Raw genomic sequence first — 17,358 nt, 5'->3', positions numbered from 1 at the left:
AGACGTGCCTCCTTTGGACGTGCTTGTCCTTATCCTTGCTCTTGGAAGAAGATGATGAAGTGATGGAAGCCCAGCTGCCACTCTCCAGGACTTGCCCCGCTGCTCTCAGCACCTTGCCCTGAACAGCAGCGGGTAGCTTGGCTATCAGCGGAGCCACAAACCAGATGCGGTCGTTCTCCTGCCTGCAGCAATGTGAACCAGAACACGACAGAGCACGAAAGGTTACAAGATTAAAAAACAAAAGCATTAAAAGGCAACAGGCAAGTGCCAAAAACTGTACTCAGACGGGGAGTGCTTTTATGCTAGGCAAACTCAACCTAACAACACAAGCAAAAAGGCATAACGCATGCACCAGCAAAAAACTACCGATGAAATTCCACCTTCAGAAAGGAAAGGAAATAATAAAAGTAGCCAAAAAGTAGTTTCAGGCATGGGCAAAATGCTCAAAAAAACTGTCTGAGCATAAAGATCCCTAATGAAATGCTTATGCCATTTCAATGAGCCAAACTCTATTATGAGTAACAGAACAAATTCGACACTGGACATATTTGTTATACCAAACTCACAATTCAACAGCACTTGGCTCTCACCAATAGAGGTTTTATGCCCTAGCAAAGGCACCACGTGCAAACTAGGCTCATTCCGTTTGCAAATATTGCCACAACATCATCTACCTTTCTCTTATTACACCTTAAAACTAGCGCCTTCCAGTAGGAATGCAAAATTAGCAGTCCAAATCAAATTCAAACTGAAAGATGCCAAACCTAGCCTGAATTTAAACACTAAAAATTACATACAGTGTGCTAGTTCTAAACAAATCAAGAAAAGCAGGTTACTAAAAAAAAAAAAAACATGCCCAAGCATTTCTTAGCAGCATATTTGTTAGATCAGACACTTCAATCACAGATGCAGAGCAGCCAGAATCCCTGAGGGTATGGAAGATAGTTCAGGACTACAACTTTTGAGAAACTTGCACACTCAGTAGCTCGCTGTGGTCAATGTTGGTGCTGATGATAATGACGACATGGCACTAAGCCCTTCATCATCATCACCAGCCCCGCTACACCGACTGTGAGACAAAAGTCTCTCCCCATGATCTTCCCCTTTGCAGCAGGTGGGCAATCACACATCACTCTAGCACAGAGAAAGAAAAGGGCCTACGAAAAAGAAAGAAAGAAAAAGAAAAACAACGATCAGAATGCAACTAAATTATGAATGTAACTGCAGGAAAATCATACTATCCGGGTATGTATCGTCCAGAAGGAAAACAGTATAACTCAATGGAACATTTTTATTGCTCATGTTTTTGAGCACATGAACAGGGATATCATATGGACTGTGGATGTGTCAGTGAGATTTTACTGCACATCAGCAGCACATCCGTACAGTTTTAAGATCATTTACTCTTCAAACATATACCAAACAAGCGAGGGTCTTTCAAAGAGTGCTTGCGGCATCACGCCATTTCACCTTACAACAAGCTTCTAAATGTCATTCTTACCATCACAAACTGTGTTTGTTGCTAGAACGCTGGTAAAAATTTGCACTTTTCAATACCCTCAAATTCTGCGCTCTTCATGTAATACTGCCTTAACACCTTGTTTTCAACCTTCACAACTGCCAGTACAAGCAACTGCTCCTATATGCAGAAGAATGACGAGTTGGGCTAGTCGGATGTAGTTCATCTTGAAAACAAAATTCAGAACACATAGACGATGGACACAGGATGAATAGACACTACAAGCGCTGTACCGCAGCTCCTATATCCAACCCACTCTATCAGTGAACTGCACAAAAACATGCACGATAGGCTAAGTGGACTAATAAGTAGCGCCCACCTTCCATAGGTACTGCTGCCACCATTGCCAATAGGCCGAGCAGTGAATGGCAGCGGTGATGCAGGATCCCCTCCGTTCGATCGGTGGGACACCGATGTGGGCAAGGGCGACTCCTCGCTAGTCAGTTGGAAGACATCGATGGTGGCCCGGGCAACGCTGTCCAGCCAGGCGTTGACCTCAGCAGGGCTGGCACATTGCTTGTAGCGCAGCTGTAGCTCCAGCCATGACACTCGCATACTCCACTGGTCAAGACCCAGCAGCACACGACTGACCAGCTGCCGCTGGTCGCATGGCTCTTCGGGCGGGCTTGCACCCCCACCCCCGGAACCACCACCGCCCCCAACACCACTGCCTGAGCTGCCGCTGCTGTTGCCACTGGCACCATTGCCCACCATGGCACCAAATGTGTCGGCACCATTGCTGCTTGCACCAGGGGAGAGCCAAGAGTTCGTACCAGCACCGCTGCCACCACCCTTTGGGTGGCAGATCATGTGCAACAGAGTTTCGGCCTGCGTCAGTCAAAGTGTTCAAGGAAATTAAAGTGTACTGGTAAGAATAAAAAGCCCACAGTTCTGTTCCCAATTCTACAGCAGACCCCCTGGATACAATGAGCCTCAACTTAATGAAATTCAAGAGATAGGCCGTCTCTGTTATATCCGAATAATATACTGAAAACAATGTATTACCTTGAAGCAATGTATTACACCCCCCCCCCCCCCCCCCCCTCCCCCTTTTGTCAGATGGTGCCATAACTTACCTCTCTCTTCACCCAACTTGGAGGCTACCACCACACAGAGCAAGAACGAAGAGTGGCGCTTAAAAAAGGACTTGAACACTAGCATCGAATCACAATACAAATACGAGGTGGTGTGCAATGTGTTCATGCATTGTAACACCATCCTTACCTCTAGCGCATATATTGAGAGTGTTCAATGTAGCTGCAGATGTCTTCACAAAGAAATCTGAGAAAATTAGCAACGACAACTTCAAAAAGCAACTCCTATTGAAAATTAACATTGCGAACAAGGTATCAAGCAAGCCGCTGTATTTCATTGTAGTCTGAGCAAATTTGAGCTATGGTAATAAAAGTTGGAAGGAAAGTAACGCAATAGTAATCGATTACAATTCTGTAACTGTTCAGTTACTTTTATGGAGCAGAAATTGACCACTGCAATCAGCTACATTTGAGATCGAGTATTAACTGTAATTGCAATCGGTTACTTGTTTTCTGTATGCGTGCAAGACTGGTTAATGCTCACTTAACAAAACACGTTGTGGGGCTGGTTGGTGAAGCATAGTTTTTCGAAGTTCTTTATAGCGCTACAAAAAACAAGGACACAGGAAGAAGTACACAGGACGGGTGTGCTGACTCCAACTTCTTTACAGTGCTACAAAAAACAAGGACACAGGAAGAAGTACACAGGACGGGCGCTGACTCCAGTTGGAGTCAGCGCCCGTCCTGTGTACTTCTTCCTGTGTCCTTGTTTTTTGTAGCACTATAAAGAACTTCGAGAAACTGGTTAATGGCCATACATATGGAATTGGTCATTCTCTACTTTAAATTCATAGATCCCTGAGAGTCCTCATACCACCCCTGGCATAGTGGTGGAGCGGTTAAGCGATGCGTCACTGACTGTGATGGAAAGGTGATGCCACAGGTGGGGCTTGTGAGGGCCACACTGCTCTTCCCGAGCAACCTCTAGCGACCAATCATTAATTGAACTGCCACCTGCCACAGTGAGCAGCTTGCTCACAATCCTGTGGGCAGGTTGTGATGTTGTCAACAGGTCACGTGACCTAGGTGGTCCACCTGCCGCCTAGCCATGTGGGCCACACTACCTCAGTCCATTTTTTGCTCGCAACACCGAAAATGACGACGCCGGACTTTCTGCAGAACAGGAGCCTTAACGCTATTGCATTAAAAGCTGTGGAGACTGAAACTTTCGGGTGGTTCGGCCAAATTTCAAGTAATGCAGCACTAGCCAATAGATCGCCAGCGTAGTGAGTTCTTTGTATCCAGGTCAATTATTGCAACACCTTCTTTACATAAGTTTACAAACACATGCACTTCAACAGGGGCGGTGTCGGAGAATTGGAAACTTCATATCTAGGAATCTGCTACATGGAGGTTCATTACATCCAGGTTTAACTGTACTTACACACCTAACACAGAAAGCACCCGTACGCAACTTGCCCCATTTCAGTGAATAATTTCACTTCGACTATCTCCTCCATGCTTCTACCCATTCCCAGATAAGCTGCAACATATTTATTTCAAGTTAGGTCATAAATCAGCAGAACTGTCAGTGGAGCAGAACACAGTTATGTATATGTAGCAGCGTGTTCCAGTTTTGGCCATGTTTTAGCACTAGTGAAAATACTGCATCAATGAGACTACAAAGCAAGATTTCAAAAGAGGCTTCAAGTCCAAAGAGAGCTACCTGCTTGTGCGACAGTGTGGGATCCAGAAGCAGATCTGGTGAGCACAGCACATCGGGATCTCTGAGGCAGCGTTCGTGGATCCACTGCTGGCTGCAGATCTGGCCCAGAGCATACTTGGCAAAGTCGTTCAGGCCAGCGCTCTCGATGCCCGTCCCCCGGGAGGCACCCACACTGCTCGGGTGCCTGCCCAGGCTGGGGCTGTGCGAAATTCGAAAATCGAAAGGGGCACTAAAGAAAACAAAAAAGAAAAGAAAAGGCCATGATGTGAAAAGAAACATGCACTATGATCAATCTGTGCTCAGCAGACACGTGGGCAAGCCTCAGCGGTGCAAGGGTGCCGTAAATTGGTGCATATTTAAAAGGTACACTGTGGCAGAGAACTCATGAAAATTTTTACAGCCTGAGAACATAAATGTGTGCCTCAACATCAGCAATTGGGCATTTAGCATTTCAGCATCAGTAAAATGTGACCGTCGCAGCCAACTCCAGCTCTCACACGGTTCTAAACCATAACAAGAGGAAGACTCCCTGAAATGACACTGGACATTATTCGAAATCAAAGAAATTTTTAGCCAATACTAGTAAACGTTAATAGAGAGCATCATTATTGTGACATTTCTCGTAGAAAAGTTCAAACAAGTTGCCACCACTACTGCCATGCAGGAACCACTCAACTGCACGAGCAGATGGGGGGTGTAAGCGGGTCAAGGCATCAGCCATTAATAGTTTTTTCCTCCTTTTTTTCCTCCCTCCTCTGTAACTAGATTTTAGCTTTCATAAGAACTCTGTTAATTATTAATCACATTCCTGTCTATCCTATCAATATCCAAAACAAGAAAAAAATATAAATGGCTGCTAACACACCATTCTGCTCAAAAGGCTTGATTGTGCAATTTCTCGCAGTCCCATAATATGCACCACAGCAGGCTGAAGGCGTAAAGTGAAAATATGTTGTATGGCGAGAGTGACGAGCGGGCAAGCAGGCAAGCACACAAAGACTTGAAAAGCAAACTGTTTATAATGAGATATTTATCATGTTAGCTGTGCCCCCCCCCCAAAAAAATAACTCTGTGTCGGTGATAATGGCATGCACACTTTGTGGTTATTAGATTTACAATAGCCACTGCTCTTAGTAGCACCCTATACATGCACAACACAAAACTTTCAAGGTAACATGTGTGCATTGTCATGAACTGTAATAAACATCACTGAATTACACATTCATGATTATCCCTAGCAAACCAGTCATGCTGTACAAACATGCGCTAGGTACTCCTCCCATGTGGCAGAAGAGAAAGTACCATATTTACCCGATTGTAAGTCGACCTGTTTTTCAAAATTTGAAAATCTGAAGTGGGGGGGGGGGGGGGTCGACTTAAAATCGAAACCAAAGCATCGCACCATAAATAAAGGTGAGACAAACGAAATAACAGGCATGCTACAGCGTGGTTGCATTTTTGCTGCGTGGCTCCGTCGCATCGCTCTTGGTGCTGGCCTTGAGCAGCTGCTATTCAACTCGCAGAACCGGCATCTCCAGCCCGCGCGAGGCAGCTGATGGTGGCTGTTTATAAGCAGCAAACCAGCACTAGCCCACTCTCCACACGTGGCCGCAGATTGCATCTGCTGATAAGCGGCGGTGGCCCGATAATGCATTCGCGTTCTACTCTTAATAGGCGTCATCCAATTTTTTTTTTTTTACTTTCAAACCGCGCACTCTGCACTCAAGGGAGCATCGATAGTTGATGGAAGGGCCGCTGTTCCAAACGCGGCGGCACCGCCACTCGGAACCGCAGCGGTGCTGGGGAGTGCCGGCAGCCGAAGGAAGAGCCGAAGGAACAGCCGCCGCAGCTCACGCATAATTTCTCTTTGGCTCTGACGCATTTGACTACTGCCAGCCGCATTTCACAAGTTATTATGTGGTGCTTCATCATTCGTCATTTGTACTCCGGGTCCGGTAAGCGACCGGCGCTCGTTCACGGCTACATTCAAGATGGCTGTCATTCTTTATGCCGAAGAAACGAACTGCGCACCGGGCCGCAAGTTCAACATTCACAATGAGTGATACAGGCGTGGCAGCTGCAGCGAGGAAAAATTTTCAGCTGTTCCACGCAATGTCGTGATGTGGCTGCTTGCAAAGTGCGGGCTTCCGCTGCACGACGATGACAGAACGACAAGCTGTGGGACCGCAGCAGCGATCACGACAGCAGCGCTAGTGAGGACGATGGCACGTGTGGACGAGTAGTCCAGTGACTGATACATTTTCGTTTTGGAATGTGCCTACGAGCGCACCTGCGCGGCAGCCATAGCAGCTGGCGATAAGCGGAGGCCACAGGATGGTGCTATCGCGTTCTATTATTAAAGGCCAAGCGTAAACGACCTCCAAGTTTTTTTTCTTCTTCAGAAATGTGATGTGGGGGGGGCGACTTACAATCGTGTAAATACAGTGTAATCAGGCCATGCATCTACTGGAATAAACAAGAAGACCAGAACCGAGAAAGACCAAACATAACTGAGAAAGTCTAACAAAGTTGATATTACAGACACAGTATCATAAGACACACCATGAGAAAAGAAAAATAAAAGTGCAAAGCCAATAAAGTTTTTAATGCTTACAAGTGCCTAAAAGCCCTGTGCCAACAACTGAATTATTAGTGGTTGCATGACATACAAACTGCAGAAGTCAAAACTGCAAGGAATGACAAGGGAGAACAATGAATGGTGTTTCACTTTGCAAATCTATTGTGCTTTCAGTGCGTTAGCACTACTAGGCGCATTTGCCAATTTCGGGCATCCATAAATGCGTACATGTGTGCGTATGTGCCTGAAGCTTGCTTTGTGGCAGGCGGCCAACCTGCCCAGAACACGGAAGGCCTTCACCCAGGTTTTTACCCAAAGGCGTTTAAGGGTGAAAGCCTTCATAGTAAATGGCACTTCTGTGTAAAGGCCTTCAGGTCAATGTCTTTAGCACGTAAGAACCTTGAGTGCCCAACCTAACTAGCGATCCCGCAAATTATTCCACGCTTAGCCATGCTAAACCATGTGCTATTTTTGTGTTTGATGAAACCCCCACGCAATGTCTGCAGGGCCGTATTTGAAAGAAATAAAAACACTCACGGAACGCTAAGGTCAAAGTCTGTGTCGTCTATGGGGCCCAGCAAGTCATTGATGCTGGGTTCCCCTTTGCCCTGAGCCGAGTCCAGCTTTGCCTTCGCCTCCATGGCTGGAGTGCTTGCATCCCCTGCAATCAATCAATCAATCAATCAATCAATCAATCAATCAATCAATCAATCAAGCAAGCAAGCAAGCAAGCAAGCAAGCAAGCAAGCAAGCAAAGGTAAACGAAAGGCATACTGAATGCTAGTTCCCCACAAAGGAGGAAGCTGTGGCAGCTACTGCCACCATGTTGCTTGCTATGGTGCAAAAAGCATCGCTATCATATAAGCCTTTAAGTAATATCTGAGGAGTGCCTAGGCGTGCCTAGGCACACTGTCTAGGACATCCACTCTGTGCTTCTTGCAGCAAGAGCTGCAGCTGTGACAGAGCACTGTGCGTTGAAGGGAAACTCCGGGGTTTAATGGACACGTTGAGATGATGATGCATCAAATTTCTTGGCACCTCTCCAGTACAAGAAATCATTTATTCAAGATAACGAGTTAATCTTTTTTAAAGCAACAAAAGCAGCAAAAACAGCCAACTGAAATCGAAAATCAGTTGCATGTCCACGGGTGGTGATCAGCTGCATGCGGTGATGACGTCACAAATGTTACTGTAAAAACAATCATACACGTTTATTTGCTGAAATGATGACTGGAAACAATGACCTCATTCATAAAATGCAAGCCTGAAAATTTTGTGCAGTATGCAGGGCGCAGGTTACATAGCAAACAGTGTTCCCCGCAGGAATGATTAGAACTGAGGCTATGGAAATGGCAAACTGTTTTCACGCGCCACTGTACAGGTTGAGCACACGTAAATGCAAGCACATACCAAGCAACAAGATGGCCTTGAGGACAGCAAGGACTGGCTCTACCCGCATGCTGCTGTGGGCGGCTGACAGGAGGTGCCGGTCGCAAGGAGACCGTATAAGAAAGAGTGGCCGTGGCAGGGGTGTGGTACCAGCAGTAGGTGTGGGGTCAACAGTGCGGAACAACCGCAGCAGCAAGTGGCACGTCAACCGTGCACCCAGCTCTGCATCTTGGTCAGCAGCCCCGCCCACTGCCACAAGAAATACAAGGAAGCATGAGCTCACTGATTTACAGCAACAAACAACGTTGATGCGGCCTTCCATCGCCGCTCTGCAAACTCCTATTGTACCATTTGCATAACACTTGTTTCCAAATGCAGCTGTCTGCTCTGACCAATTGTCAGGAACAATGAAAGAAATAGGCAGCACCTACAAGCTATGGCATGAAATAATGGTAAGGCTGTTTTAATTTTCCAGAAGCTAAATGCAGTTCATTTGGCAAATGTCTACAGGTGGTGCAATAATTTTCGAACTACCAAACTGCAGTAAATTAATAGGTTCATTTTAGATTCATTTATTCCGCATGGGAGCTTGGCCTTTGCTGTACATGAACACATAAATCTTTGGGCTCTATTAATTTATGACTGCACTATAAAAGATCCCTACCATTTAATGTTTGCTTCTCAAAGCTAATAATCTTCCACCTTAACGTTATCATTCTTGAAACTTTACAGGACAGTGAACACAGGCCTATATACATCTCACCAGAGGTAGCATAAGCAAGGCTACAATTAATTTGTACAACATGACAGTGTTCAGCAACATGAAACACGGAATTCGCAACAGCTCTTTTAGGAAAGACCGAAGGAGTTGCATGTCTGAAACCATGAGCCATTACGCACCAGGACTGGCTGACAACAATGATGGGATGGCCACATGAACAACAAAGTCTTGGAGTGAGAAGCACCGCCTTGCCACCAGGATGCATGTGAAAACTGCCAGGTTGTCATGGATGGAGAGGTCGCCCACCTGCAACAACAGAAACATCCAACTAGTAAGTAGTTTCTTTTTTGGTTACCAGCCAAGCAGTTAAACCTGGGGTCTCAGTGGGCAATTCACAGAAAACTTGAAATGTCAGCAAAAGAAAAAAGGCAGCAGGATGACAATAGGAAAAAGTAAGGAAGCTAAAGCTGACAGTTCCCACAAACTTATATTTAGAAATTGACACATACCACTTAGCTACTTGGCTGGTCATGCCTGTTTACAATACAAATGATTCTAGATATACAGAAGCGGATATATCGAATTACAATCTACATCAAGCGATCAAAACATTCCCTTGAATCACATGAAAATGTATAATTGCACCACTGCACATGTATATCGAATTCCTGTTTCAATGAGCATTCAATATACCAAACAGCACACCACACACCTGCAAGTGGCACTTCTCTTAACATCATTCCCATGATGACCTTTTGCACTCAGCCCCTCAAAGAGTAGGAAATAAAGCCACGTTAGCCATGCAGCCTTGGGGTTGCTGCTGGCAGCGCTAGCCATACAAAAGGCAGTGCAAAACTGCTCCACAGAAACGGCTATGCAACATGCCAAAACTTACATCAACTTGCGTCAGGACATCGATGAAGCCACAGGTATGATTAGATGAGCAGCAAAGTGCTTTGAGGACACCGAGCCACTCCGCACTAAGTAGCCCACAGCTGGCAGTGAGTTCAGCACACAGCAGGGAGATGTCATTCAACCTACAAGAGAGATCTATGTAGTACAACACACGATATGCCTAACATACTTCAAATGACTCTTCTTTTCAATCATTTCACTTTATGCAATGCTGAAGATGGCTGGCATCCTTGAAAAATCTGTGTCAGCATTTTATCCCTGTGTTTTAAATTAGAGTTAAACCAAGATATAATAAAACTGAAAAAGTCTGGGATGTTTCGTTACATGCAGTTTTCCCAAGAAGACTCGAAGGATAATGCAGGATGGAAACAAAAATAATAAATAAATAAGTGAAATCACCTTGGAAATATCTGTAGAAAACCACATTACTCGAAATCATAAATGCGGAGAAACATTCCGCGATCGCGCTCCTAGCGTGACTGCGGCAGCAGCCGCCACCACTTCCTGTTTGTGACCACACTTCCCCTTGGGCACAACCAACTTTGAGTTAAAAAAAAAATGGAATTCAAGCTACTAAGATGTGCAAGCCTCCCATTTTAATAATGACGCAGCCACAATACGTTGTTTCCCAAAGTACACATACCTGTCCGCGTCTTGAGCCACAGAGATGCTCTGAACCGCATTGCAAACAAAGCTGTACCTATAGGCAGGGTTCTCACTGAGCTGTTTGATCTGCTGGGGGTCCACTCTAACCCTGGTGTAACAGACAAGAGCAGGGTAGAAAAATTATCAATCACTGCAGGCAAAAAAAATCACCTCCACAAAAGACAGAGCAACAATAACACGCCACTATTTCTTCAGTGAAACACTTGATCCCATCAGCCCTTGGAAATTTCAGCTGCACAAATCCACACAGCACATAAAAATAATATAAAATTGCAAAAAGTGAAAACAAGAAAGGCAAAGCACACCACTAGGCCTTTTATGAAAAACAGTACCTCGTACCGTTTTTTTCCTCCCCACACATATCTCAAATTCTATGCGCTGTGCTTCACCAACCTGCCCGAGTAAAGCATGACTCTTGGAAAATCAAATCTGGTCCTTCCACAATAGTGCTACTGGAAAGAACATGATCGTGCACCAATGCCGACAACGAAGCTCTTAAGGTGGCCGGCTGACGCTCATGCTGGAAAACTGTGCCTTTAAACCCGGTCTCTCGCCTCGCTGCTTCATCGATTACTTGTGCAAGTCTTCATCACTGGCGCTTTTCACGTCCAAATAAACCACCTTTCACTGCCTATTATGCAAGCAGGTTCAGGGAAGCAAAGGTAGACACGTGCGAATATTCTATAATTTCGAATATTCATTCAAATAGTAAAATATTCGATATTCAATTTAATCCAAATGCTTAGCATAATGTGCAATGCTGCAAGTGCTCAGCTAACAGAATCATGTCACTAAGCCCTCTTAACTTTTTTTCCTATGACACACTAACCTGCATGCTCTCACCTACCTGTAAAACAAAAAATTTGGCCAATACAGGCATTTTATTTGCAGTCACACTAATAAACCTTAACTAACAGAAGCCTTTAAAAATGATGAGTTGAAAACACACAGCAAAGAGCTTACAAAGCACTCGGTGTCACTTTGTAAAAAGGTCAATGCTAGACAATTATAACGTTGAAAGTACTTTATAAGACTGGCCATAACTGGAGGCCCTTTACATCGTGCCAACTTACCTGGGGTTGTTTACACATTCGATCATGTATGATGTGTTCCAAAGCAAGTTGAGAGCAGACGGTGTTTGAGGCGCATAAAGTGTCTGTTTGACTTTCGAGTAGAATGAGCCAAAAATTTCAGAATGTTTGGACTGTGATAAAGGGAAAGAAAGCAAAAAGGAAGAAATCTCATTACAGCTCACAAAACAACTAAACGAAACTTGAACAATTTGGGCTCACCTTGAGATAATAGCACGAAGAGTACAGATCATGGAGGTAGCACAGTATGCAGCGTTCCGGTGAACTGCACTCTGCAGGGTTGGTAACATTCTTCACCAGCTTGCACAAACTGGGGAACAGAGGCAGTTTGGTCCCAGTTAACTTTTGCCATCTGAGACGCCCTTTGCATCACCTTAAGCTACTAATAGCACACTGCGAATAGTCACGCCATTTGCACTTACAGGCAGAACATTTCTACTTCCAGACCTTGTGGGTGCACAAGTAGTTTTTCAATAAAAAAACCTTATGTCAACCAAACAGTGACCGCTTGATGCCAAACAAGAGCACAAATCAAATATCATGTGAGCAGTTTTCAAACAGCACACCTTTTTTTGCAAGAGCAAGGAAAGAATACTAACACGATATCCAACACTGACACCACAAAAGACCACAGGGGAGTGGCAAACTGTGCAAGCTGGTGTGATAAGTGAAAGAAAACGAGAACAAAGAGAACAAAGTAGAAGGACAAGATGAGGCCTGCTACACAGTAGAGAGGGCCAGCCCTCACCCTGCCTCCACTTATTAGGCTTCGAGTATTGTATCAGAGTGAAATAGATGCAAAAATGCCAGACACAAAGTCACAATGTATGCGCTGTGGATGAGCAAGGATGTATCTGAGGTTTTGATTCAAAATAATAACCAGCCAAATAATTTGATCAGACTTCTAAATGCCAAGTGCAACTCATTTCAAATAATCTGTCATTGGCTGATTTACATTTTCCTTTCATACAACCATGTCAAATGTCAAATGCTGGACAAATCAAACTAGAATGAAATGCTGATGTGCAGGGTCCTTGCCGTGTGAAACGGTGTGTAGCCTATATTCTTTTGACGAAGAATGCTCATGAAATGCACGACGCAAATAGAACTGCCCCCTCCAAGAGTGATCCATAAATCCACCTGTGCTGTACAATGGGCAACACTGTCAACGAATTGCTACAGTAGAACCACACCATTAAATTCCCGTGTGCTGCATTTTCCTGTGCTATGTCTTCATGATAGGCATGTGCAAATATTGGTCGAACAGTAAAGTATTTGGTATTCAATTTGATCCGAATATTTGGTATTCGAAATCTTGAACTATTCTCCTTGAGCGAATAAAGTTTCGGAACTCTTGCAGCGTGTGGTTTCGGTTCAGCGTACCTCCTCCAGGATGGTACCGCGGCGTGGATGCAACCAAAGCCCAAACTCCATGTCGCGTGCCTGCTCTCCCGCATGTATGCCGGAGCTGATCTACGCATGCTCGCGGCAACAGATGCGAGCAAGCAGAAACGCAGTGCCCAGATCGTGGCTGACAGGTGTTGGCTCCGTGCTACCCGTGCTGCGCATGCTATGTAACCAGCACAGTGGCACACATCAGAAAGAGAAATTTAGCATAGCGCAATATGCTTCCGCACACCACTAGTGAGCACATGCTGACAGGTATAACGGGTTAGGCATGCAAACAGCTGGCTGGCTACCTGTGCGTGCGCAGTGGCTCCCTGCAGAAGAGGGTCATACTATGCTAAATCTCTCTAACTGAAGGGTGCGCAGCTCCCTTCACTTCTGCAGAGAGAGTCTCTGCCTGCAGCCACCACAGACGCCGCAGCCACCCTTCTCTGCATGAAATTTGTTAAACGGGGATGACGCTAGCACAAAAGGGAGCTAGCACGAGACATATGGAGACAGCTTCCCCTTTGCGATGCGGGGCAACATTGGGTCCGTGACGCGTACACCTGGCAGGTGTCATGGAGTCTCCGCTTAAAAGCAACAGCTTCGCAATAACACACTCACAATTAAGAGCAGCAGTTGGAGGCCCCACATATAGATCGCACACCCCACATACGTCTGCACCGCATATAGGTCGGCTCCCCCAATCTCCGATGGCCATTTTTCCAGAAAGTCGACAGAGCTTCAATGAGTGTCACAGAGCTTCAATGCACTCTTTTTTTTTTTCATGTAACGGCCTTGTGTGTTTAAAACAAAAAATACACGATTTTGAAAATGCCTATTGTGCCGTTCAACCGTTTTTGTGTGCCAGGGGTACTCAAAATATTCGCTTCAAAATTATTCAAAGAAAATCACTATTTGCTTCGAACCAAAAAACCACAATTCGCACATGCCTACTTTGTGAGCCAGTCTCGATCAACCTTCCATTGAAACCTATGCAATACAAACTTGGCTGTTGTGCTGTAACTGCGGTAGCCTTCCCCCACAGTATATCACAAATATTGCCTCGCTACAGCGCTTTACCCCATGCCAGCACTTTGACAGCCAACATTTAGCGCATGCGGAACAGTGTTGGCACGCTGGCCGAAGCAGGACTCCACACTCCGTCAGTGCTTGACCGCCACCATGCTCAGCAGCTTTCAATGCACTGTACTCACGGCGAGACTGCACATGCTGACTGGCGGCGTGAATTTCACTGCGGCTACTGGTGCAGTTCTGTCACCACTAACACGCGAGCACAAATGACCGAAGATGCAAAAATGAAACTATGACGTGGCAAACTTCACACAGGCAACAATGTACAAGATACAACTGCGTGGGTTGGCTCCAAGGCTTTTGTTTCTGTCATCTGCTTTTTTTCTCGTCGCCTACAAGTTAAAAGGTGTAATTTTTAGATTTTTAGATTACATTAAAGCGGACACCACGAAAACAGCGCTGCTACCTGCCTGCTACCTGCAGCTGCTCAGGCAGACAGGAGAGCTATCACAGAGCGTTTTGGACGTTCTGTGCACACAGAATGATAGCGAGGGCCACAAGGCCCAGAAAATTCCACACAATCAGGTCGCACTAATGCAAAATAGAAGAAAAGTAGTACACAGCAGTGTACAATCTTTCACACACTGTGTTCAGTTACTGTTCTTTCTTTCTCTCCACGGTTCCTTGAAAAACGTAACAGCAGGGATCTACTGTATTAGTATGTGGGCTTTACCATTCAAAATCTGCATGTAGGATATGGGGAATGCTGTAGTGAATGGCTGCCAATTAATTTTGACCACCAGGGGTTCTTTTTGGCATTTTTGCATTTCAATAAAGGTGAAATTACTGCAATGTAATGAAGTAGATCAAGTGAGCACAGAAATTACCACAGCAAGATCTGTACATGTGCAATCAGCTACTGAAATGTCAAGCGTAATTTTCTCAAGCCTCATCATCAATTCAAGCCATCTTTTATGCGGTCAGTCAGTGAACCATCAACTGCAGTGACTGATTTAACACATTACAAAGTAATGAACAAACATGTTTTGGAATGCAAGCTGTTCTTTGTTCTTTTGTTGGTTTCTGAGCTTCTAGAGTTGAATTTTAAGTGTCAAATTTTCAAACTAGATTCAGAAGGTCAATCTTTTTCTAGTCAGCAGATGCCACCATTCCAAACAAAATTCACTACTTCACGACCACTTATGTAATCCAGCTATCATCAAATTTTGTGTCCTTCTCCACATGCAATGTAAAAAAGTCGGCATACTTTTGAACGTCATACTTCGGATGAAACTTTGACTCAGTGACCACACAATGTGTGGCAGCCAAAAAGAAAGCGCACAATTCTGGCCATGCGAGAGAGAGAGCCTTGCTTATCCCACACAGAATATCGAGGTTGTGAAAAGATGCTCGAGCATGCTGGCCACCATACATTACGTGCTATACAATCATCATTTAGCATTTCCAGCATTGCAGCAAGCAGTGCAATCAGCTGGAGATATTCAGCAATCACCAGTGAACAAACGTATATGTGAGACACATGCTCACTGGCCTTCGAAACACAGAACTCACCTCTCACAGGCTTGTACTGTGTAATCTTGGCACACCAAAAGGCAGCAGTGGTATCTATAAAACAGGCCTACGATGTACAACCCTAGAGATGTTGCATATGTTCCACTCAGGGCAGATCCCTTCTGAGCAAGCTGGTTCTCAACTTCAACGAGTTCTTTTAGCAACTGAAACCAGAAACAGATTGAGACAATCACTCACTCCTTGCACAGTAAACCAAAACTATCGCATCATGCAAGAAGCCACTGAAGCCGCTTCAACATGTTTTCACAGCATGCAGTAAGCCCTTAGCCTCTGGCCGTGAATATCTATCCCAGGTGTCATCTTTTCCTCCACTTATATCTTCAAGGGTACCGTCAGGTTACCTTACATGATGTGAGCTTAATGCTACAAGAAAAAGTGAAGCAAATAAAATTAAACGTAAGCCTTGTTTTGATTTGCAATATGCAATGCTACCAGAACTTTCCCCTAGGTAAATCACATGCCCCTGTCCGCCAAAGCATTTCAAAATGCTGGAGCAATTGGTATAAATCACAAAGTGCAAAATCAGTTAGAACAAACAAGTAAAGTAATGAATGAAATTCAACAAGAAATGCAAGGCAATCAAACCAGTCTGAATGAAACAGCAAAACATTCCAGATGCCAGCGAGTGCACTAACCTGGAGGCCGAACTCTATCAAGCCATGAATGTTGAAGGACAGCTCCATAAGATCAAAGAGGAAGGCAATGTAGTCAACCAGGGGCAGGTGGTTGGAGGAGCCTGCAGCAAAGCCCCCCAGCATTTCGAGCACCGACGCAACACACGTCTGAGCAACCACATGCTGGTCAAAGTAGGACAGGGACTGGAACCTGGCTGTGACTGCCTCAAAGTTGAAGCCCTCTCGAGCGTGCCGCTTCACCTGAATGGCAGAGAAAACACACAGGCAAAGGACATGCAATGCCCTGGACTTACCACAACACAAAGAGCACGCACCAGTTATTATTAACAGGTTTTCATTCAAAGGTAAAATCCCTGTGAGGCCATCACAAAAATAGTAAGCATTCCCATAACTGTGCACACTTCAACAAGGAACGGGAAAAAACAAACAGTAGTCAACCTCAGAGTGTCAGAGTAGACGTATTCCTTTAGCACCTCGCTTCCAATTGTGAACTGCTGTTCCTTTGCTAGGCTGTTGAACATTACTTTTGTTTTCTGCATGTTAATTTTTAGACCCACCGTTCTGCTTTGTCTGCCTAACTCATTGATCATGATTTGCAGTTAATTTCCTGAGTGACTCAGCAAGGTAATGTCATCAGCAAATCGCAGATTATTTAGGTATTCTCCATTAACTCTTATCCCCAACTGTTCCCAATTCAGGCCTCAGAATACCTCCTGTAAACAGGCAGTGAATAGCATTGGCGAGATCGTGTCCCCTTGCCTGACCCCCTTTCTTATCGGAATTTTATTGCTGACTTTACGGAGGACTATGGTAGCTATGCAGTTGCTATAGTACATATCTTCCAGTATTTTGACATTAGGCTCTTCCACACCCTGATTCCACAATGCGTGTATGACTGCTGAGGTTTCCAATGAGTCAAATGCTTTCTAGTAATTAATGAAGGCTTTATATAGGGGTTGGTTATATTCTGCACATTTTTCATTACCTGATTGATAGTGTGAATATAATCTATTGTGAAATGTCCTTTGCAAAAGCCTGCCTGATCATCTAAGGTTGCCGTGACTCTA

The 17,358-nt window shown here is 44.9% G+C and overlaps 1 protein-coding gene across 5 annotated transcripts in view; it reads right to left on the bottom strand.

Moving 5' to 3' along the window:
* LOC144125903 (mediator of RNA polymerase II transcription subunit 12-like protein) overlaps positions 1-17,358 on the bottom strand; it is an 84,262-nt gene that overhangs the window by 42,231 nt on the left and 24,673 nt on the right. For 3 of the 5 annotated variants that reach the window (XM_077659705.1, XM_077659707.1, XM_077659706.1), the window contains exons 18-29: positions 16,292-16,531; positions 15,636-15,799; positions 11,841-11,949; positions 11,622-11,752; positions 10,526-10,636; positions 9,863-10,004; positions 9,147-9,273; positions 8,268-8,495; positions 7,395-7,518; positions 4,280-4,508; positions 1,839-2,347; positions 9-182 (exon numbers count right to left, since the gene is read on the bottom strand). In XM_077659705.1, coding sequence (XP_077515831.1) covers positions 9-182; positions 1,839-2,347; positions 4,280-4,508; positions 7,395-7,518; positions 8,268-8,495; positions 9,147-9,273; positions 9,863-10,004; positions 10,526-10,636; positions 11,622-11,752; positions 11,841-11,949; positions 15,636-15,799; positions 16,292-16,531 — 2,288 coding nt within the window. The remainder of the gene's footprint in view (positions 1-8; positions 183-1,838; positions 2,348-4,279; positions 4,509-7,394; positions 7,519-8,267; positions 8,496-9,146; positions 9,274-9,862; positions 10,005-10,525; positions 10,637-11,621; positions 11,753-11,840; positions 11,950-15,635; positions 15,800-16,291; positions 16,532-17,358) is intronic. The other 2 variants (XM_077659708.1, XM_077659709.1) reach the window with 1 other exon arrangement.

Source organism: Amblyomma americanum, chromosome 3 (assembly GCF_052857255.1).
Source record: "Amblyomma americanum isolate KBUSLIRL-KWMA chromosome 3, ASM5285725v1, whole genome shotgun sequence".
NCBI classification, from domain to species: domain Eukaryota; kingdom Metazoa; phylum Arthropoda; class Arachnida; order Ixodida; family Ixodidae; genus Amblyomma; species Amblyomma americanum.
Note: the sequence above shows the minus strand (reverse complement) of the source record. Positions and strands in the feature narration are given on the sequence as shown.